The sequence below is a fragment of the Toxorhynchites rutilus genome, chromosome 3, assembly GCF_029784135.1.
Source record: "Toxorhynchites rutilus septentrionalis strain SRP chromosome 3, ASM2978413v1, whole genome shotgun sequence".
Classification (NCBI taxonomy): Eukaryota; Metazoa; Arthropoda; class Insecta; order Diptera; family Culicidae; genus Toxorhynchites; species Toxorhynchites rutilus.
This window is the reverse complement of record NC_073746.1, coordinates 325,114,120-325,138,766: the sequence shown is the minus strand read 5'-3', so window position 1 is coordinate 325,138,766 and position 24,647 is coordinate 325,114,120. Positions and strand designations below refer to the sequence as shown.

General features: G+C 39.8%; 1 protein-coding gene across 3 annotated transcripts in view; it reads right to left on the bottom strand.

Moving 5' to 3' along the window:
• Positions 1-3,189: 3,189 nt before the first annotated feature.
• LOC129779694 (high affinity cGMP-specific 3',5'-cyclic phosphodiesterase 9A) overlaps positions 3,190-24,647 on the bottom strand; it is a 446,325-nt gene continuing 424,867 nt past the window's right edge. The window contains exons 10-14 of one of the 3 annotated variants that reach the window (XM_055787324.1): positions 16,216-16,342; positions 15,844-16,139; positions 15,569-15,774; positions 15,444-15,508; positions 3,190-15,374 (exon numbers count right to left, since the gene is read on the bottom strand). In XM_055787324.1, the coding sequence (XP_055643299.1) occupies positions 13,968-15,374; positions 15,444-15,508; positions 15,569-15,774; positions 15,844-16,139; positions 16,216-16,342 (2,101 nt within the window). In that variant the 3' untranslated portion in view covers positions 3,190-13,967. Of the gene's footprint in view, positions 15,375-15,443; positions 15,775-15,843; positions 16,140-16,215; positions 16,343-24,647 lie in introns of all 3 variants that reach the window. The other 2 variants (XM_055787325.1, XM_055787323.1) reach the window with 2 other exon arrangements.

The following is a 24,647-nucleotide window of genomic DNA, read 5'->3' as shown; positions in this document are numbered from 1 at the left end:
TCGGCCGGGATGTTTCAACAACGTACCAACTCATAATATCCACCTTCCGATCTTCAGCTTTTCCAACGAAGAAGTACTCGGTGCACTGGTTAAACTGGATGCTTCAAAAGGAGCCGGGGTGGATGCTCTGCCGCCGTTGTTAGTTAAAAAATGTGCGGCATCGTTGGCGGTTCCTTTGACGATGCTATTCAACAGCTCAATTGAACAGAGATGCTTCCCGAGTTTATGGAAAACCGCTTCTATGATTCCAGTTCACAAATCTGGCAGTTTGTACAATGTCGTCAACTATCGTGGAATTTCGATTCTCAGTTGCTTGGGAAAGGTTTTTGAATCCCTGATGCATAACGTCATACTAAACGCAACACTGCCGTTTATCTCAGATCATCAACACGGATTCATACCACATCGTTCCACTGTGTCCAACTTAATGTGCTACTCCAAGTTTCTGTTTCTTGAGATCGAACGGCGAAATCAAGTAGACTCTGTTTATATCGACTTTTCGAAAGCCTTCGACACGGTACCACACGCTTACACAGTGCATAAATTGCAACACATAGGTTTTCCGACTTGGATTGCGGACTGGCTATTGTCGTATCTAACGGATCGAAAGGCATTTGTACAGCTCAACTCATCACGATCCAGCACATTCAACATACCGTCTGGCGTACCGCAAGGGAGTGTGCTGGGCCCTTTGATATTTGTCCACTTCATCAACGATGTCTGTCTTCGTATATCCTCCGAAAAGCTGCTTTTTGCCGATGACCTCAAGATTTTTCGTGTCATCGCATCTCCAATTGACTCTTTTTTATTGCAAACCGACATCAACATCGTCCTGAACTGGTGCAACGAGAATGGTATGAGTGTGAACATAAACAAATGCAAAGTGATCACTTTTAGCCGCAGTCGATCTTCATCCTCACACCAATATCGGATCGACAGTGCTTCTGTGGAACGCGTACAGTCTATTCGCGACTTGGGAGTGATAATGGATTGTAAACTTCGATCTCACGAGCACGTTTCCATTACTACGGCAAAAGCCTTCTCCGTGCTTGGTTTTATTCGCCGTAATGCTGCTCAGCTAACTGATGTGTATGCACTCAAATCGCTTTTTTGCGCTTTAGTACGTAGCATCTTAGAATACGCTGTTCCGGTTTGGGCACCTTAACACGCGTACCAGATAATACGAATCGAGCGTATCCAAAAGCTGTTTTTACGATTCGCACTTCGGAACCTGCCATGGAATGATCCCTCAAACCTTCCTGATTACCAAGATCGTTGCCGTCTGATCAATCTTGAGCTCCTGTCGGTAAGAAGGTTGAGACTACAGCGGCTCTTCATATTTGACGTCCTGACGAATAACATTGACTGTCCTGATCTTCTACAAGAAATATCATTTACCGTACCCCCGCGACAGCTGCGACACTCTGCTTTGATCGCCATTCCTAGACACAGGACTAATTATGGATTCAACAGCTCTTTCTGTTCCTGTCTTAAGGCCTTTAGTGTTGTTTGTGATCAATTCGATTTTTATATCACCCGACAATGTTTTATATGTAGACTTAAATTATTAGCTTAAGTTATGATTAGTCTGTACGAGTCCATCGAAGACTGAACACAAAATAAATAAATAAATAAATCTGTGATTGTATTATAATGATCAACGAAGGTTAGTTTCGAATCTATAACTACACCTAAGTCTCTTACTCGTTGACATCTATTTATGAGCCAGCAAAGTGTTGCCAAAACGCGCCCGCAAACTCTCCACTTCAGGAAGTGGAAAAAACTGAGAAAAACATACCGGAAACGACAATACAGGCTCTGATAGAGGGCGTCAGTTGCACATTTCATTCAAAATGATTCTAGAACGCATTAACCACTGTAAAAATTTGGTTTCATTTCGATAACTATAGCCGATTTACCAATCAATCTAAAGTGAAGCAACAATCATCGACTCATCTTTTAATACGTTCACGCCGGCGCGTGGCTCGCACTAGACTGCCTCATCGTTATTGTGTCATTGTGTAGCATGTAACAACATACGAATGCCACTGAGGGAAATGCCTTTTGCAAGAACGAAAAGCATTAAGCGTTGCCGCCAGATTGCGAAGAGCATAAATTACAGCGCCGGCGTAAACGTGTTAAGTAAAATGTCGCTACATATGGGTGTGATACATCGCCACGGTTAGGTTAATACACATTTGTCACTTACATTTTTTTTTTATTTCTTCAATATTGTTTTCCCATTTAGTCATTCATGTCAGTATATTTCATTTGATCTCCTCGATAATAACTTATCAGTTGATTTAAATAGTAATTTGTGTCATTACATGTATATGTATATATATATCTTTACTCTTTAGTGTCCATGGTTTATACCGTGTGAGTTCCATTCCTAACCAACAATATTAGACCTAATAATTCAACATTATCCCATCTGTCCGATCGGACTAACCACCCAACAACATATGTCTGTTTGCTCATTTGTTAAATTTCATCGCATTGTTTTTTTTTAAATCCTACATCTAAGCCAAATAATTGTCTAAATTTTACCAAAATGCCGACAGTCTTCCCGCGGTTATCCTTCCGTTTCTTTTTTATTTTCGTGGTTCCTTCAAATTCGGTTGCTTAAAACATTAAGATCAGTGGTTGAAAGTAACAGCAGTCACGCGTCCCTCACGCTTCGCACCGAGTCGCACCTGTATTCGTGTCCACCGTGGGGGGGGAGTATCCGGTGTAACTTTGCTGCCACCGGACAGCAATTCCTTTACGAGTCTACGAGTATGAGTGTACGATTTCTGGGTTTTTTTTTCTTGCAACACTTATGGTTTATCTCTGATGTTTATGTGAATATCTTATCGGGTTTTTTTTCCGAAACTATTTACACGAGTAATGCGTGAAGGGAGGATTTTACATTTTTGTTTCGTTCAAGCAACGCGTTATGATGATTTAGAAAAAACGCCGGAGAACACATCCATACACACATACAATTCTTGGTCCGTGTGAAGTTGAGAAAAATAAAACGTTATTCTCTAAAGTTAATCGATAGAAAGGACTCCATTCTGAGTAATTCTTTCGCATTGTGGTGGGTAAATGTGTTTTTTTTCCATTGTTGAGAGGATCCGATTCTCTTCTTGTTTACTTGTGGCACAATTTGAATGATACTAATTTGACTATCAGTTGTTGTTGTTGTTGTTTTTTGTTTCTTTAATCTACGAATTAATGAGCAGAAGACTCGTTAGACTTACGTTAGGCTTTTAAATGAGTTTGAAGACTTCTGTTCTTCCGATTTTTTTTATTCTTTGTTTTTTTTTCACTTACGCTCATTAGTCTCATGGATAATTGTCACATTTTCCTTTCGAAGGTTTTGTATTCAGTATTCAGTTAACTAAACTGTCGGCGTTTATTTTGCATTCTAGATTCAACTAGTATTTTTTTCTGTTTTTATGTAACTATCCTAAAACTAACCCAAAATACATCAACATCAATGAGAGGGGGACGATTTCGGCATTGTGCAACACTCTGCTGCTGTGTGTAACACTCATCACATCTACTTTCTTATCTGTGTTCTAGTTTTGTGTGCACATTCGCTACCAGTTCGCTAGTGTTTGTTTGTTTGTTTTCCACTGTGTTTAAATATAGACAATTTATGTATAATGTCGCCTGCAACATGAACTATTTTTTGTTTGTTTTTGTTGTTAATAAAGAGTTAAAAGTATTGTTTTTTTTTGTTGTAGTTAATAATTTAGGTCGGTAAACTACAGCTAGTGTTATTATTGGAAATTATCTAGAGGTTTTCGGTGGAAATTAACTTACGGTGTTAAAAGCTTACGCTTCGAAGAAGTCACGTGTGGTTTGAGAGGAAGCTTGCTTTTTTTGCTTTTTTGCCAGTTCGGTCAAACGGTTTGAGTGCACCTCCGTTAAGTAAATTCGGATTCTCGTTAGGTTCACTCTATTTCGGCCCTGCCTGCTCGCTTGTTCAGTTCGTAAAATGTTTGTTCTGCAACATCCACACAGCTAATAAATGTTTCCGTCTGTGCCCATTTTTATCCAAAAATGATATGTGTTATACGAATAGGGATTGGTTTCTGTTTGTTACGCTGTTAAGATTCGGGATACAACGAGAGCAGAGTATTACACTTTTTTTTTTATGGTTTTGCTTTCGCTATGAGTTAGGTTGTTCGTTTTTTTAATCTTAAGATGCTTCAAACTTGACAACACTCGCTGTGCTTTTTTGGTCAGTTAGCTTACTATTAATTTACGCTTCCATTCTAGTATATTTTAGACTCCCTTACGGTTCAATTCGTCTACTAGGCTTACGTGGACCCTTGGAGCATGAGCTTCAGTGAAAGGGAAGTAGATTTTAACGGTTGTTCTTGGCAGTCAAAACGATACGTGTTTAGGGTTGAGAGTTTAACTTGAAATGGTGAAAATTTTTCGGTAAAGATGTTGCTGGTTGCACTATCCAGTGCGTCATATACAAAGTATTTTTTTAAATTTTGTGAGCAAGGGCTTCGAATTGATTTGTTGGTGTTTCAATTTCCCAAGGAAATCAGAGGTATCCACTGGAAATGTAAGAGGTACGTTCTTTTTCGCGCCTCTGATACTGATCTCACGAATTTCGTGACACTTCGACATATTCAAATAGAGTCATCGCAGATCGACTCCACAATCGACGGAAAAGCGTGTTGACCCCGTTGGCCACACAATCGAGAGCAAAAAAACGACCAGCGACTCCGTCGAAACGTTCAAACTCATCCAAAATCTCCAACGGCGACTAAAACGTCCATTCGTTCATTTTCATTGCCTTTTCAGTTAATTTTGGTTGTCAAAATTCCAGTTCAAGATAATCGAAGCCATAAGTGCTGGAGTAGAATCTGTCATCGGACCAAAAAATAATATATAGCGGTTTACTGGTCCAAATATACCATCATCAGCGACTAGTCGGCTACAATTTCACATCAAACTAAGTAGGCGGCGAAGTCAAGTCAGTTCATCATAGCAGGTAGGTCAAGGCTGCCAAGTGCTTTGCAGCAACGTCTGCTGAAGAACAAAAAGCCTGGATATTTTTTTAAATCGACTTTTATTTATTATTTGCGCTTTAATTGCGATTTTTGTAATTAACAGCATCTAAATGAAACGGAATGAACATTCATTCAAAACATTCATGAATTAAGTTGATGAAATACATAATTAATGAGTTCAATGACACAATAGACATTGGCTCTTTAGAATGTCATTTGGATTTAAATTAACAATAATGTAAATATTTCAAATGTTGAATAAACTTGGCTTTTCAAGCGAAAAAAAAAAGTTCCAGTTTGAACTGGATTCTTCCAACTTTTTTTTCACGATCCAGTCATCCAGTTGAATTTTAAAAACATCCAGTTTTTTCTATATCATCCACTTTTATCCGGTTTTTTATAAGTGTTCTTCAGTTTTACCCATCTTATGCAAAATGAGTTTACAATGTATAAATAATATCCCTTCTCTACCTTCCTATCCTTTGGCCAATTTTGTTTTAGACATTTATCATTCGAAGAGTTCGAAGGTCTTAGAGTCAATGTGCTCCAATGATTTTATTTGATATGAATATAAAACCCAAATCCATCATCTAATCTTTCCCATTTGACGCATCGTTCGTAATGAATAGAGATAATGCATACTTTGCATAAAATTCATATGTGCCATAATGTTTATTTTGCAAGTGAGCATACTATGCATATACCATAATTTGGTTTGGAAAAGCCTGATATAAGAAGTAAAGTACCAACAACAACAAAAAAATTACAGGGGGGTTGTGTCCGAGACACGACCGCATAGTTGACGTAGGATATCGTTAGGCTATCTGTTGATGTTGGATATGTTTGAAGAATTTATAACAGTTTAACTGTTTATAACAGGGTAAACATGCTCTGAAAAGGGCCGTTTTGTTTGGTTGTTGGGCTTTGTTTGTTCACTCCACCAGTGTTCACCGAGTGAAGATGACAGAAGGATGGTAAACAGTCGTTGGATAGTGCGTATGAGATAAAGACACCGAAGTGGAACGAGATATGATGAAAACCGCCCTTTGTGATCCTACACGAGATGCCTCCTGTGATATGTATGGACGAAATGAAGAAAAAAAGCTTACCAATGTAATATAAGATAATTACTAATACCGAACACAATTATCAATTTTTCTCATCAGTATTACTTTAATATAGAGAAAACATATTTGAAATGGAAAAGATAATTTTCTTTTATAATTTTTACTATTGAGTGTTTATTCAACCCAATGCGAATTTTAATTGGACTAACAACACCTAATACTATATGTAGGGCATATGGGAAATCACTATTGCCTCACTTTTTCAATTTCTCTCGTCATATAAACTTCCCTTGGGTGAATATGAACACAACAAAACAGACAGCTTAAACCAAACGACCCGTTCTCGAGCGCACCTTAGTTTTTATTTATGAAAATTGAAATAAATCTTTTCATATATCAAGTTATTTTTAACACAACTGCTACCATATACAATTTTACACTTACACTTGTGCTAAATTTTCCACAATACATTGATATTGGTCATTGATATGAAATTTCACGAAGCAACCAACATTAAAGTTCCGAATTCAAATTTTATTTGTTAGAATTAATCGTATCGCATATTTTCGATTTCCCCCAGGTGACTTGGTTTTGATGTCTCTGTTAGGGACCACATTTCGGTAGGAATAAAAGTTCCCCCTACTTTCATGTATTTGCAATGCCGATTTCTCCCAGGCAGCTTGGTTTTGATGTTTCTGTTAGGGACCCGCCGCATGTGTCGTCAATTTCGACCAATCAGAAGTGGGTATTTCCGTTAAGATAGGGGTTGAGATTTTTCAATTGTTCGATAGTTAGTTTCATAACGTATATTATTTTCTTCAATATAAAAAATTGTTAGGGAGTGCCGAAATCGATCGACGCAAAAATTTCATCAATTCATCATGAATTGACTGAGCATCATGAAAATGTTTGTAATTGGACAATTTTCACGATGTACACGATTTTCGATTTTCAATTTGTATCCCAATATGTTCCCGAAAGACATAATGAAAAAGTCAAAACGTCAAAAAGAAAACAGGTGGGTAATGTCGGGGACATAACCGAAGTGACGTAGAACTACACCAAGAGTGGTCAATTTAGGTAACTTATCGAATATCCGAGTAAGTTTTTCAGGAACTATTAGCAAAATTACATCTCCAGCGCTCCCAAAAACATCATTCCTACACAAATAATTCACAAGTTACAATGCTGATGATATTCGTGGAACAATGGCCTTGAAGTCTCCGCAGACTGCAGATTTTATCGTTCAATAGTTTAATAGACTTCTTGATCAGTACGGAAAGGTATGCATTCGCCGTTGCCACCACTACCGCTTCTGTCAGTTCTGACACTTTTGCCGCTACTGCATGCTAGAACGATGGCCTTAGGATATCAGCTCTGCTTCGTGGTTAGAAAATAAATTATGTTTTCGGAAAGCACCAGCCAAATTTATGTCATTGGACTGGCGGTAGAATCTCAAGGGGAGTGGCTTACAATATAATTCTTTACTTGTATCCGAATTATGCTCCGCTGCTACTCTGGTCGTAACCATTTGCGGAGCACGAATTGGAACAATCAAAACGAGGTACATAGTGCATTCGAACAATGCTTGACGTTTCACAATTATTGAATTGTTTTTTGACGTAGGACTACGTCTTACATTAAGGGTGCCAAATCAGTGAACAGGTCACGTTTCTATGAAATAAAATTAACGTTAATAACTATTTTTGCTGCAAACGGATTTTAACGATTTGCATACCAATCGAATCGGAATCGGAATTTTGTAGGATTTGTTTGATATGCTATACATTACAATCCAATAGTCTGTATTGTTCTGTCCTTTTTTGTGCTTTCCCGAACAGAGCTGTCAATAACGGGCAACTTATGCAGCCGCTAGAATAGAAACAACGAAGGGGGATAGCGAAAAGAGAATATTTGCGAAGTAAACTCCACCCTTGCATAGTAAGTAAGCTGTCGCTAGCGTATAAGTATTGCATCGCCTCTAAGGAAAATTCTCAGAATCTTTCTGTGCCCGAAACAACAAAGGTCGCATACTCTGCTCGTTTTGTGTTTTATGTTTCCTCTCGGACTAGCGAATATTTCACTGTTTTATTTTTATCGCTGCAACTGTGTGCATCTGCCACTACCTGAGCTTTCGTATAGAAAATAGAAAAATAGGAATAACGTATCTTGATCAAACATTGTTTTTTTACGGGAAAACCTCCTGAACCCCTCCTCTATACAGTGGTTGACGAAATGTTATTCCACTTCTACTCGTTCGAGAACAACTGATTATCGATGGTTTAGTGAATTTGAAATGTGCCGTACAAGAACCGCAGATGCACCTCGCTCTGGAAGGCCAAACGAGGCTACGAATCCGAAACCATTCCATTCCATTCTTTGTTTTTGAGAGGCTTTAAACTTTGCTGTTCTTTCGCCTCTAACCAGAAACCGTAAAACGAGTAAACTCAATTTAAACGATAGTAAAGTGAAATTACGCGAGTTAACTGAGGCCGTAGTCAATTCAAAAGAACGAGTGGGATACATTTTGCACGGCATTTTGGGCATGAAAAAGCTATCCACGCGATGGTTTCCGCGTTTGCTGACCGTCGACCAAAACCAGCGTCGCGTTGATGATTCAACAGATGGTTTGGCGTTGTTGAAGCCTCATCGACTGGACTTCTTTCGACGTTTTGTGACAATGGATGCAATATGGATTAATTACCAGACTTTTGAGTCCAATAGGCCGTCTGCAGAGGGGCACTGAGGCATATTTCGAAGGCTTAGATGTTTCGTACTACAGAAAGGGAATCGAAATGATGGAAACTCGCTATACCCAGTGTATTGTCCTCGAAGGAAACTATGTTGAGGAACAGATACAGCTTTGCCCAAAAAACGATTGTTTTCATTAAAAATCCCAGGACTTTTCAGTCCATGTACTGCCGCTCTACGCATAGTTGTCCCATGTTCCAAAATCAGCAACTGAGAAGAACGCAATCAAAGTTCTCTAGCATATTTGTCCACCAGAAGCTATAAGCAATTCAGTTTGGCAATACACCGGGTAACCTATTGTCTAATGAAATGTGATTGTCTAATGAAATGTGAAGAGTTCCCCTCACTTGAATCAACCAAGCTTGAATACGGTTTAAAAATACATTGTAGGACAGTGATGCCTAGACTACCAACATTGGACAATTCAACTTTTTTCGAAAAGCTGGGAACAAACAATAAGTTTTTTGTGGTTTTCTTGAAGATTAGGCATAAAAACGTCGTTTTATGAAGAAAAGTGAAAATTGTCAAAAGGTAACATGGGACAACTATGCGAAGAACGGCTTGTTGTCAGTCAAATACTTTTATGAAATCACAACACCTGACTTTTTGCTGTTTTCGACTTATGAACATATATGTTGTATTTTCAGTTCCGTTTCAAACATACAATTGAACTTTCTTTTATGCTTTGTCAACAATAGATGAACATAGATTCCACAATATAGATTATAACGTTGTTACGACTTTCAGTTTGCTGATAATAGTATTAAATGACAAAAAAATATGAAAACCTATACGATTTGGGTATTGGTTGCTGGTGTCTTACCAGCGGAAGTCGAATATCGTGTTTATTTTAAAATCAAGGATGGTGACTTCCGGTTCGTTAAAAACGGATCTAATAGACTGAAAATGGCATGAAATTCCGCGATTTGATCGTGAACGGTAGCGATAGCATACATCCAAGGGTACGCGAAAAATAAAGAAAAAGGGAATAAACTTTGATAGTGAGCAGATAGGATTTGAGCGAGAGGGACATAGTATTTGAGTGGTGAGAACTTGAGCCTTAGAGCGACGCGTGTGGAGTTAGACAAAGAAAGTGCACATACAAATGCACACGCAAACGTCAACGGTCAACGATCAAAGTCAAAGTCACCTTAAACACGCAAACACAAATACCCTTGCACAGGTACGCGCACACGCATACGAATGCATACAAAAAGTTTATCAAAAGATTATCATAGCAAAATCAAATGCGTTCCCCCGGTAGTGAGCACCACTAGATGAACCAGGCTTGTGCGAGCCATTGATGGCAAGCACCAGAGTGAACGTGTTAAACAATCACGATGCAAAAACTGGGGCTCGGTCCAGGACCAGCCCAACTTTTCCCAAATAACGGCATGCCGTGTACTACAGGTAACAGGTAGATTGAATTTATGTAGCTTATTGTGATGAACATACCACAAGCAATTATAATTGCCTTGTTTCACAATGTTTAACAATCTAAACGGACATTGAAATAATTTGGCAAACAGGTCAAACATATTTCTTCTCTGTTTTTGAAGCAACGAAATGCAAAATGGTGCAAAAACGCTAGAATAAAGAAGGCCCGAAAAAAGTCACCATATTATCAAATTGTCAGCATTATGACACCTTTCACTTGACATTACCTAAAATTCGGTAGGAAGCACCGTTCCTGATATACAAAGGGGGTAGGTTCAGGATCCCCTTCCCTTACAGGATGGACTTTTGGAAGGGGAAAGAGAGATCTCAAAGTTCTTGCTATTTTGTGATAAACTCTTTTGATAAAATACAGAAATCCACATTCATCTGTTGTTGACAAATCATAGACCAAAGTTTATTTGTATGTTTTGAAACGAAACTGAAAATACAACATTGATGTTCAAAAGTCGGAAACCGCAGAAAGACAGGTGTTGTCACGTCACAAAAGTATGGGGCTGGCAACAAGCGAATCCAACTGTAAAATATTTCCCAACTGAAGATTCTTGTAGGAAATGTTTTGATATCGTTTACTATTTGGAAATCGTATGATTTATACATGATAGCGAGAAAAAACCCTGTTTTTAGTGAGTCGAAACGTTGTCACGTCAAAATGGTTATTAACGCGAAAACTATTTTATAAAAACGATACCCAGCTCACCTAATGAAAAAATGTCAAATCTTGCGTCATAAACGTTGAGGATTTACGACAAAAGTGAGAAGCAGTGAGTTTTCTATTGCTTGAAACCGGGTTACTATAAAATTGTCGTAACTTTCTCCTGGAAAAGAATGGATAAAGTGCAAATGAGTATCGTAAGCCGATGGGATTGAATCCTGCAGTTAAGTAGAAAGCAAAGTTCGTCGAAGCAGGTGGTGCTCTGTGTTGTAGTGTGCTTCATGGCCGGTAACGTCTTTACTGGAGGGTGAACGAATGACAGTGGCTGTAGGGGAGGTGGGGATAATACGGACATGTTAAGACGAACTTCAATTATATCTTTGGAAACTCATGTTTCCCAAAACTTTAATGCAGTACAACATTATTTTCGATGGGGGTAATATGGACATATAGTGGGGGGAATATGGACTGGTTTGTAATATACGAAGCGTAAAATTTTATCGCTCGTGAGAGGAATAATTTTATTCAAACAAGGTCTGAACTCATCACGAATTTCCGTTAAATGATGAAAAAATCGATTAATCATAGAAGTGATATAGTGCTTTTCAGCAGTGTAAACGGACAGACCATCAACTATTTCGCTTTTAGTGCCAGTTCTAAACAGTCCACCTTTGGCGATTTGATTTCCGTTTATAGACGCAGGGCATTTCTTAGGAATAGATTAAACAGACTTTTTACAGTCCATCTCACTCCCACAGGCAACTCCCCACTCTACCAGTACGATTATTTCAATAATTTGAATTTTACACTCACAAATGAATTTACTTTTACGTAAATACCTAATATCGCTTCTCTGTTAACTCGCAAACCGAAATATAACCATCAGCGAATTGAATTTTGATATTAAACCACTCAAAATGCTTAATATCGAAACCGCTAAAATTACATCCGCACGCGGAATCATGTATGATTTTTGGTTTGTGTTCGCCTATTTCATTTTTGAACAGTATTCATTGCCATAGGGTAACCACTAAATATTATAGAATCACATGTAGAAGATGTTCTCATTAACAGAAATCTCAAATTCAAAATGTAACTAATTAAAACAACCACCTGTCCATATTCCCCACTGTCCGTATTACCCGCAGTTTCCCTACATACCATATGAGGAATGACCGGGATTATTTCGACGTGGATGCAACCTTTGTGGATGGAATCAATACAAAACAGACCGGAGCTGGAAGTGGTGTAAAAAAGTGCATGAATGATAAGAGCGAACGCGCAGTTGTCACACTGGAGACCGAGTTGTTGGTTCTCTCGCTGGAAAAAGGTTGGATTTCTGCCCGGAATCTCTAGACGAAGGGTCTCGAGTCAAAACGGCAGATAATATTATCGTGGCTGGTGGTTGGTAAAAAATACAAGTTGAAATTAGCGGAGCAGTGTTTGTCGGTAGCGAGAACCACCTCAACACTTAGTGATGAGACCACATGTGCATCGTTAATCATAGTAACCCATGAGTTTTCAGACAAAATTTGACAGTGCTATCAGTTGAATTACGGAAGCTGTGGCGAAAATAGTAATGCAACTGCGCTCCAAGGTTTCTGCGTACTGGGAGCTTCATCCCGTTGCGAAGAAAGTGCACATCGCCAGGTACTTTGAGTCCGCCGGATACGCCCGCCCTGTCGTCCGACGGTGCTACGCAATCTTAAACTGCAGTTGAAGCGAAAGCAGAAGATGGGGGGAAAGGTTTCTAAATTGTTTCGGTCTTTGGACCGGGAGGTCGAACCAACGAGCAAGACAGTGAAAAAAATATCTAGCGGAGATGATGATGGAAACGTAAGTCAAGACCGCCCGTGTCGAAACAGCAAGCTGTGATCCAGAAACAAAAGCTGAGAGTGATGGAGGATGGCAAAAACAACGGAGGAACTAATAAATAAATCTTAGAAAGAACTTAAAAAACATGCCAACAAATATCTAACAATGGCGAAAATTCCGATCAATTGGCCAACTGATATTTTTCTAACATGGTCAAAAAAATTATATTTAATGGGAAATATGCCCCATTAAATAATCTTTAGTTTCTTTAATCGTCACCAGAAAATTTTCCATTTTTTTAACGGGGTTCGGTTCGGTTCAATGTTTCAATGGTGAAATATGAGCTTCTATTTTGACACACATTTGTGAAGACGGCAAGGCGTTTCCCTAACACGGACTAGAAAATTGGACACCAAACATAAATATGTCGATAGATATAAAGTCACCATCACCAAAAAAAGGAGAAGAAGCTTCGGGTGCTCTGTACCCGAGTAAGATAACATAAAAGCGTCCGCCACGGGTAGGTTGAAGTCATTAGTGTCAAGGCCGTTGCTGAAGTTTTCGACTGCAGCATATTTTGTTCAAAAACAATCAAAAATAAAATGGAACAAATAGCCTACATCAACTGTGCGGTCGAGCCTCGGGAACAACCTTTCAATTTTTTGGTTACCCCCCGTAGGTTATAGAAGATTCAGATAGGAGATACTTTGAGAACACTAATGACTGCAAAAAGTTTGAAGGGTTTACCAGTTCCAACCGTTAACTACTACTTCCCTTACTTCATCCTACCACCCGCTACTATCCCCAACATGGAAATCACCCTGCGCTTTTTCTTCAAACACTTTCCGCCGGCGGAAGCGTCCGCTCGCAGCACTTGCAGATCAGTGAGCTTAACCGCTCCGTCAGACAGGTCCAGTAGCTGGCCGATGTGTGCTTGGATGAAATCGATTCCGACTCGGCATACGGTGCTCGTTGCATTCCACTACCAACGCTAGCGGCACCTGTGCCAGTGCTAATGGCACCGTCCTCTTGGGAGGATCGTTTTCGCTGTAACGATCGCGGATAGTTGCCACCCGAGCTACTGCCAGCCGCTGCCAGCTGCAGCGGATGAGACTGATGCGAGAGCGGTGTGGCGAGAGAGTCGGTTTGCAGTGAGCTCGAAACTAGCAGGATTCCCTGTAACGACGGTTCGTAGGGGTGTTGTCAAATGGTCTCACCCACACTGCCACCATTTCTGATGGCATCATCAAGCGAAGGAAGACGAATGCCACCGCCGGTTCCTCCGCCACCACCAGAACTAATTGTCGTGTCATTCACTTCTTCGTTGAGCGATTTGTTTAACGAGAATGTTATACTCTTTTGACTTCCTCCACAGCTGGATCCACCGCCTCCAGCCGTACTTCCACTGAGACTACGACAGCAATTTCTTGAAAGCGGGACATCCAAGCTGTACGCTCGGTTCCGAGCCGAATTGATGGTGTTGATGACATCGCTGTTCCGATGCTGCATAAGAATTGGCGAGATCGACTTCGGTTGATTCAGGATCATCCCACCAGCGCCGCAGAAATCGCCAGCGCCTTCCACGCTATCGCCGCAAATCGCCACCGTTCCCCCAACGTCCACAGTCTTCGATTTCTCCAACAGTCGAGTCTTCCTCTGAGTGCAACTTCCTTTGCCCGATCCGTCGGATTCAGATTCGTTGCTGCCTTCCCCACCACTAGTCGCTATCACCTGCAGCTTCTTCGACTCCTTCGGGTCGAAACTGAAGCTCAATCTCCCCGTCAACTGTCTCAGTCTTGATATGATTGATTTCGACGTGGTTCCACTGGTACCGTTACAACCGCCGCTTTTACCGTTCCCAGCTGTTCCACTCATACCCTCCCGACCGCTTCCCTTCACGCTACTATTTCCATTGTTATTGTTATTACTACCATTCCGAAGTGACTCGAGCTTCTGTTGCTGACTCCAATTCATTTTCTTACCGATGTTTTTGTTATTGTTGCTACTGTTGTTGTTGAATGTTGCATAGATTTTACCCGATGTTGCCGCCGGTGGCACGCTAATGTTCATGTTCTCACAGTCTTGCACCGCTCGCATCTGATGCAATGCAGCCGCAGCCTGTTGGTAGTGATGGTGATGTAAATGCGCATGATGACTAGATTGAAACGACGGCGGCCCGATTGGCTGTTGGTGTTGTTGTTGATGCTGCTGCTGCGGTTGTTGCTGCGTCGATTGATCATTGCTACTGTTCAAACTTGTGCTCTTGTCCGACGACGAGTACATACCGGTGGAGTCATGCTCCAGGCTACGGTGCTGGCGTTGATGGTAATACACACTATTGTCGGACACCACTGTCTGTATCTGTATGCCGTCGGACATCCGGCGGCTGTTACTGTACTGGTCTAAACTAATGGCGCGATTTGAACCAAAATACGTTCGATTAGTATGCTGAATGTTGCCGTGGGAGCCACGAATGCGCGTACCTGTCGTGTAGTATTCGCCGATCATTGACGGGCGCTTCTCGCGGCTCCCCTTGCGAGAGCTCGGGTGCGACTGTTTGCGGTTGCTGCTCTCCGTATCTACCTTGAACTTGGACGTTTTCTCCGCAACCTGGCGTAAGAGAAGGTTATCGATTAATTGAGGGGGTTCCTAACCAATGCTACCCCATATGATACTTACATCCACTTCGGTGGCCGTCTCGGAGTCACCGCTCTCACTACCCTCCGGAAGATCATGCAGTTCGGCTGTAATTAAAATAGGCTCATCAACAGAGATTCTAGAGGCAGATTTCTGCGAGGGAATACTACGTCTCGACTTGACACTGATGCCGCTCTGCGACCGCGGAAGCTGTGGTGAACCCGATGAACCAGTACCAGCACCACCGCCAAGGCTACTCTTCTCGGTGCCTGCCGTCCCGGTGCCGGTTCCTGCTGTTCCGGTGCTGTTCTCCGATGACTGCTCAGCTTCCGCGATCGATCGGCGTGTTCTGTTGGCAGCATCGTTGAGTTTTCTTGAAACGGAGGAAGCGAACAATTGAACTATATCGTCCATTGGCTTTCGCTGTGTGAGTACAACTTACTTGTAGTAATCGAGGGCCACCCGAACAGGTGTAATTATCAAATCAGTCAACTCTGGCAGTAGCTCGCCGAGTGCCTCAAACAACGGTAGCAATACGAGCCCTATGAACCGCACCTGGCTACCCGGTTTGCTGACCTTATCGGGGTCCATGAATGGTGTAACGGGTAGCCCTTCCGACTTCTCGGCGGCACTCTGAGCGAAGAATTCCTGCAGCAACCGATCCAACCATGGTTCGGCGACATCCAGCGGACGGGCCTCGTTCGATATATCCGCTACCTTTATTAGCACCATGCATAGCTACAAGTAGAAACATACAATGCAGCATAATTAATTTTTTTCTCCGCTGACGATTGCATGATCGACCGAAACTTACCAAATTTGTGTGAACTTTGTTGTTGTAGTCGAAGACGGGGGTAGCCTCTTGGAACTGTGTTAAAATCTCATTATGACGAGCCATGTCTGTGGCCAGAATGCAACGGATGATTCCCTCCCGAACATCTCTGGAAATGAGAAAAAAAGTTTAATTCATTATGTCTGAAGATTTTAGGCACTTTCTTGCTCGTTCACTCTTGGGAACCTATCTAAATTAGGATTGGGGGATCTATAGAAAAAGAACGCTCTTGAACGGAGTAGGGATCGATTCACTGATTAAATCGGTACCAGAGAATCGATCTATGTTGAATCGGTCTTTGCCTTTTTTCTAATTAATTTACTTATTCTATATAACTGCTGTCTAACATGGAAACATGGAATACAAATTTCAGATTTCTATTCAAACATCAAAGGCATGGTAGGCGTTGGATTGAGGTCCATATAAATGGAACATATATTTCAACCAAACATGACGATTGCAAATTTTCGTAAATCTTAGAAGAATAAAAAAAAACTTTTTAAGCTAAACGGTTTCATTGTGATAAAACATAATAATAATACAGATAATGTACTAAAACCTTGAAAATATTTAGGCAAGTAGCAGTTAGTAGTTATCACACCCCTTCCTTTAATCTATGGCATTGATCAGATTAACTATCAATAACGGGAATCCAACGCGCCCCACGATTTTATTTTAGTCTCACTAATGCCCTAAATAAAAGGAAGGGGTGTGATAACTACTGTTACCTGCCTAATTATTTTCAAGCTTTTAATACATTATCTATATTATAATTATGTTTTATCACAATGAAACCATGTAACTTAAAAAGTTTTTTTCCTTTTTTTATTTTCTAGTTTTTAGTACATTATCTGTATTATTGGTATACTACTCTACAATAAAAACATTTCACAATTTTTTTTAATATTCGATTTTTACCTATTTTTTTTAATGTTTTCATGATGTATTGTATTTTATTAGTCAAATCATTTCATTTGATACCGATAATGATGAGATTACAGAAAATACATAATCGACCATTTTGTCCCGCCGACCTTTTTGAATTTATGTTGTTCATAACGTAGTTTGTTCTCCAAGTCAAGTCCATTCATTTGATACACATATCCACATTAACATGTTTCAAAACTAAGAGAAATCCGCCATTTTCTAGCGGCGTCCAAATTGGATTTGTCAAGACCAAGCAAACCATTTGTCATGACAATGTCATGCGAAAATGCGAAAACAGAATAGAAACTTAGATAGGTTTTGGATTTGCATTCCGCATGAATAACTACTAGTCAAGCCCTTTCATTTGATACCCATATTGATGGGGTTTTGAGAAAGTATGTAATCCGCCATTTTGAAGCGACCGCCATTTTGGATTTTTAAAATCATGGAATACGCAGTTGAAGGAGCAGCTTTAAAATTTTTGTATGTATGATAGAGGCGAATGAACTGAATAATTTAAAGCCTCTTTAAAACAAAGAAGTGAAGTGAAGTGTATGTATGGGAACAGACATCTCTTTCTCTCAGACCGAACGTCTGTTTGGGATTGTACCCATTGTACTCTAAACGATGTCAACGGGGATCAAACCAAGACCGGCTGGAATGCGAGGCTGTTTTACACGACCACGCTGTCCACATAGCCACTGATGCTGTTGCATAAATGGGTGATAATATAACACCTCATTATAAAATGAAGCTGGAAAGTGTTATTTAAGAGTAAAAAGGAGAGCATAAACGTGAATCTATATCTTTCTCGGTCTGAGTCGTGTATATGACAAAGTATGCGAAAAGGTTTAATGCATGCTTATATGAAATGTGTCTCTTGTTTCGTTCGCTCATATTGCTCTTATATTTATATAGCAAATATATTACAGAAATGCTATACCAGTATAGGAGAGTAGCGCATTTTCTGAAGCTCGTTGAATGTGATAATTCGGGATGCCATATCATGTGCTCAAAATTGATTTTGGGTGTACAATTACATCGTGATAAGCTTTGGTGTTTGCGCTAACGAAATTGAGCTATGCTCGAAAGTGGAAATGGATTTGTAGGGGAAAAAACTCAATGTGGATTATAGTTATATAACCACAAGGTGGAGTAAGTAATCATTTGTTTGAAGTTGCATCAGAATCAATTCACAATGAATATATGGATGGATATTTTGAGAATTTTCTGTACGTTCTTTTTGTATGAGTGGATAAATATAAATATTGAAATATAATTGATACAGGGAAATATATAACATTCGATTCTTTTAAACTAGCTGGTGGTCCTGAAAAGGATCGATGAGTGGCAGTGTATAGGCAACTAAAGGTGGTTGATACCTAATTACTCTTGTGCTCACGAGAACAATACACGAGATATGTATTATGTATCTCTTTTTCTACACCAGGGGTCCTCGCCTATTTTTCTTAAGGCCCATTCATACGTTGCTAGGAGCTGACTTGTCAATGAGCAGCTACTGACCCGGTGGACTCGCTTGACAATTGGTTGACTCGCCTTGTCCGTTCACACAGTGTGAGCTGCTGGCGAGAAACTAGATTTGACGGCACGGGTTTACCAGGGATGCCAGGCGATTTTTCAAAAGTCCATCAAATAGTCAGGAAAAAGCAATCAGGTCCGAATTTGTCAGATGATTGATCCGGAATTTAAATCTCTATTGGCTGTTTTCTTCTTAGGTTTTCAGTTGAATGTATCATTACACAATTTTATAGCGAAACAGAAGCTGATCGTGATTAAAAATACATACTTTGTGCTGAATTTCTTTGAACTGAAGGTACTATCCGAAAAAAACAGAAAGAAAAAAGGGATTCGGGCCAGGAATTGGATGTAAAGAAAAGGAACAACAAAAACAATACTGAACGAACACTTCGATGAGGATCCCCGAGATTATAAAGCAGTGTTGAGAATAACACTTGAACAAGTGGAAAAACTGTTGGATTTAATTGCTCCACAAATACAACGCCAAGAGGGATGCTGTACCTGCAAGAGTGAAATTAGAAATGACATTGATGTGGCTTTTATTCTGGAATATCGTTCAGATTGTTATCGATATTTTTTAGAATCTCGAAAGCATCCATAGCTAAGATAATTCCGGAAGTATGTGATGCTATAAATGGCAGTATGAAAGATTTTTTTAAATTTTATTTATTTCGCCTTGCCAGCAGCTTCGTATATCAATTTGTGATATGAAAATGATAGTAGATTTTCAGTTGGAATAAATACGCGTCAAAAATCAAAATAATGAATGAAAATGTACTTTTTAAAATCGAATATGTATTCTGTTTCTTAGAACAATACTTTTTCGCGCAAGTTGTGAGTGAATTTTGAATGAAAACTGTGCCTGATAATGACTCTATATTAGGGATTCTCAAGAAAACTAGCTCAAAAAGATAGCGTGCCCCGCCAGCGTGCAAAACGAAATACTAACGATTTCATTTAAAAACTATGAGGGTTTTATTTGTTTTTCCAATAATTCTCAAGTCTATAAATATCTTCGCATATTTTCAAATATCTTAAAAATAGAGACATTTCTTTACATTTGGCATCCCTGATTCGAACGCTAAATTCTGTTTTTGACGTTTTGAGGGATGCGAGTGCGAGTAAATTCACAAAACTTTGAAGTAGCTCGCACGTCGCATCACACATGACACTAACTGGCATGATATGTTCACACGGTGTGAGTAGCTGCACTGCAGTAACTGACTAGACCGACTCGTATGTTTACTCGCACCGTCTGAACCCGGCTTTAGGGGCCACAATTACGTGTTAGTCATTGTGTCGCGGGCGTAAAACAAGAAAGGTGATGACCGCATTGTTAACAAAGAATTATGAAATTATTGCCTGCTAGAACAAAACGTAAAAAAGCGGTGGTGGCAAAAGCAATAGCATCAAAAAAAATTTTCACTTTCATTTTTCCACCGAAGAACACAATTTTCAACGCTGAAAAACACTATACGTCACTTCAATCAAAAACAATAATTGAAATCGCGACAATTGAATGATCGATTGGAAAAAAATATCACAAATAAGTCATTCATGATTAATCAGTCATCCAGCTAGCGACCGGACGGCAGCACGGCTTTCCGAATGGTGTTTCTCAAGGCCGAGCTGTTAAGTTTGGTTTGCCAAAATGGCCTTTTCAAGGCTAGAGGCTAATGAACTGAGAAAGCCTAAATGCTCTGTAATTCAAAACAACATCATTACACCAATAAATCCAAACACACTCCTGAATTCACAGAAGCTCCCACCAACCATAAATAAATATAAAATAGATTTTCAGACTGTATCGAAATTTCTAAAAAAAATCTTCAGTCGAAAGCCCTGAAAGTGGGAGAATGAGGTGGATGGGTTTACGTTGTTTCGTAGACGCAGCTGAAGATGGTTGATTTATAATTTATTCTTGTTCTCGTAAGAACAATACATGCACTCAGAACAATACACTAATGCAATCCGTTAGCATCGCGACTCGTACTACATACATTGCGACTTCAGGCGATTACATATTTGTCATCCACTACCGTTATCTATTTGATACCGCATAAAATTGACAATTCGTACGATCTTCATGGTATGAAAAACGATTACGTAAGTCCTATTTAATATTTCTCTTCTGCTCTCCACTATGGTTGCTTCTTGCATATTCTGAATTTTCTGTGGTAGCAATATAAAAACTGACGATGGCAAGGGCGAGCATAATATTCAGAGAACTTTCACTGACAGCCAACGACATGCATCGACAAATCTTGACTAAGATGAACTTTCAAGCAGGTACTCATATCAAGCAAAAATACAGAGGCACTATTCACCAATCATCGATCGATTGCGGCATTCGTGAAGATTCGATATTGACACTGCTTCTTACATCAAACAATGCGGTTACTTTGACTTAGAAAAATATTCTTTAGCCCATATTCAAATTTCGTATTCTCCGCTATCGAATCGATAGCCAATGGTACTATTTGTACGCAATGCTATCGAATTATCATCGACACTTCGTTTTTCGCTAAACGCTCCGATCAGTCCCACGACAGGAAAGAAATGGGATTGGGAGAGAAGAGCATAGTGCTTAGCGAACGAGCGAGACCATTCTCCAGTCACTCCGCAATCACAACTTTCAATGACTTTCCGAGCGGGCATCGATTTATATACAGATTTGTGTGATTTCAATAGCCTGTTTGCAAAGCAGTTTTCGATCTGATGAAACAAGTTTTCAGGCCATTAAGTAACAAGAATTTAGCTCTTGGACATTTTATCTTCCGAATGAAGTGATTATCATACCTCTCCGTTCAGTCGGCAAAGAGGTATTAACGTTCGAAAGCTTGCACTTCAAGTGTAACGGTCTCGTTTTCGTGTAACGTTTCTCGTTTCTATATATAAATAAAAATGGATCGTCAAAGGTGTTGGTAAGCGAAAAACTCGAGGAAGAAATCGTTCGAGTTGGGCAGTCTTTATTTTATTATATTTTCTGAACCAAACATGCATTCCATGTAACGGAGAAACATGTTACTTGTAAGTGATTGGAGAATCTTGAACGAGAATTGTCTGCAAATGATTTTATATTATAATGACGAATTTTGGTACTAAGAAAATTCATAGTAAAAGGGAATTGTAAAGGGTCAACTAGAAGATCAACCAACGAGAAGTTCTGCGGTTAGACCCACAAATGTGCGTTTAGTGAGAAAATTTTGAGTGGGACGAAATTCGCCAGTTCCGCTAGTGATAAATAAACAAAATTACTTCGCAATTATTCCGCGTCAATTGAAAATTTATCGTTCCACCGCAAATTCCTGGCACACGATGCGCCTAAACCCATTACCGTTTCTTGGTCAATGAGAAAATTACTGTTTGTGGCACTACGAGAGAGACGACAGCACCACGCAGGGTGCGAGTTGGGTGCAATTAATTGCCGTTTTCGCCGGCTGGCGCTCTCGCTCGCTTAGTGTCGTGCAAGAGCATCATCACGGGGAGTGAACTGGACGCTGGAATCCGAAGATTGGCACGCTTGAATTACACTCCTGCCGCGGATGTCATCACCACGGATCGCGACGGATACTGAAGGTTCGCGCGGATGCAAAGGGTCGATTGGTTACTATCTGGTGGTTGGCATTTCAGTGGCGGAACCGAGCGCCAAGCCAGGGTTGAAAGCGAAGTTGGGGACCAATATTTGAAGCTCCTATGAATGTTGCTGATCGAGAAACACTGAACATGAGTTAGCCTAAAAACAGCAAAGGAGTTCTAAAGACAATGTTCATGCGCCCAAATTATCTGAATTCATATCAAAATGTTTAGAAAGAGTAGACCAATTCCAACGCGAAAAAGTATACGTCAGTTTGTTATTTATTATGCCCGTGTATAACAATCGATTTTCGTAGTTTTGGACGAAGACTATATATTTGTAACCAAATCAATAACCAATCTAATAAGCCCAATTGTTCAGATTTCATTTGCTTCAAACAATGTACTAGTAAGACCTTTTACTAGAGATATCGTTGACATTAACATAAAACACTGCAATGGACCGCAACAATCAGAGTTGATGAAACAAAACACACAGCACAAATAAAAATATATTGAAAAAACCACTAACCACGAACAGCTAATTTATCCGGGAGATAAATAATTACATCAATTATGTTTCCCATAGCAATTTTTCGCAGGAAAATGCCCACCTCCCTCTTCAACCCTGCAGTCGGAGGCATTCAGGCGCCACACCAATTAGTTGTCGCGCGTGTGTGTCAATTTGTAGCTGTCTTTCCCTGCCTCGGGCCATATCCCGGAACTAACGATTGGAAAAATAGCAACATCGAATGGCTCAATTATCTCTCGCGCATCAAGGCTATGGTTTTGCATAATGGAAGCTGTGCTCAACACTGAAGATTTTCTCGTTTTCGTGTAGCTTTGCAAATACTCGCTGAGTTGTTCAGCCAAAAAAAAAAATCAGCAACGATGTGTCGAACGCATACAATGTTTGCATGAGCCGTGATAATCATCAACCACAAATACCGGCACAGATTGTAACAGTTAATCACAGTTAATTAACGAGGGCGAATTTTCTCCCTGTTGGAAAGCAATCTGTGGAGTGAGGGCCCCGGCGGACGGGGAGGTGTTTGTTGTGTTTTTTTTTCATCCTGCGGCTGCAGCCTCCTCTTGCAGTAATTAGATGGTAATATTTTTCCCTTATTGTGGTTAGTAGGACTTCAAGGTAGAGAGAAAATAACTCGTTAAGGTCGACATTAGACACTGATTTGGACAGTAATTGCTCTCGCTTGCCGTGAAACGATCATGAGGGCTTTCAGTTTTGTTGAATATTTATAGGGGAACCGCGGAAAATACGGACAGTGGGGGTAATATGGACAGGTGGTTGATTTGTATAATTACATTTTGAATTTCAGATTTCTGTTAATGAGAACATCTTCTACATGTTATTCTATAATATTTAAGCCACTCTATGGTATACTGATTAAAAGTGGAAAAGAGAAAAAGAAACCGAAAATCATACATGATTCCGCGTGTGGATGTAATTTTAGCTGCTTCGATATTAAGCATTTTGAGTGGTTTAATATCAAAATTTAATTCGCTAATGGTTATATTTCGGTTTGTGAGTTAATAGAGAAGCGATATTAGGTATGAACAGAAAAGTAAATTCATTTTTGAGTGGAAAATTAAAATTATTGAAATAATGGTACTGGTGGGGTAAAACGGGCAGTTGCCAGTGGGATTGAGACGGACTGTGAAAAGTCTGTTCAATCTATTCCTAAGGAATGCCCTGCGTCTATAAATGGAAATTAAATCGCCAAAGGTGGACTGTCCGTATACCATTATCGAAAAAAAAAGGTTATACTTTTCGGTCTGTTTTAATTTCAGTAAAAACATTGAAAAACACTTTTTTGTATAATATTTGGCCAATTAGGTAGAAAAACAGTATATTGAATTATAAGAAACTGCATTAAAGTTTTGAGAAACATGAGTTTCCAAAGATATAATTGAAGTTCTTCTTAACATGTCCGTTTTACCCCCACCTCCCCTATATGTTTCGAAAGGGAGCAGAAAGGAAGAAGAGGTTTTTCTCAAAAAAGTTTGGCTCTTATCATATAACATATTACTTCACTGATTATATATTCGTAGTTCCTAGTCGTGCCTGATAAGCGAGATTAGGGGTCGTACCAAAATAAAATTAAGAGTATAACCCGAGTTTACACGTTGTCAGCTATTATTGATTCTGTCGAATCAATTCGGGGAAAACTTTGAAGTAGTTTTGGATGCTTTTCCCGAATCGATTCGCAATCGTTTTCACGCAGAGACGAACCAGCCTACGGCTGAAAGTCTCTTAAATAAAGACAAAAAAAAATCGTTTTCACCGATTCGGCAGAATCAGCAGTAATTGGCAACGTGTGAACTCGGTAGTATGGATGATATCGACACAAGAG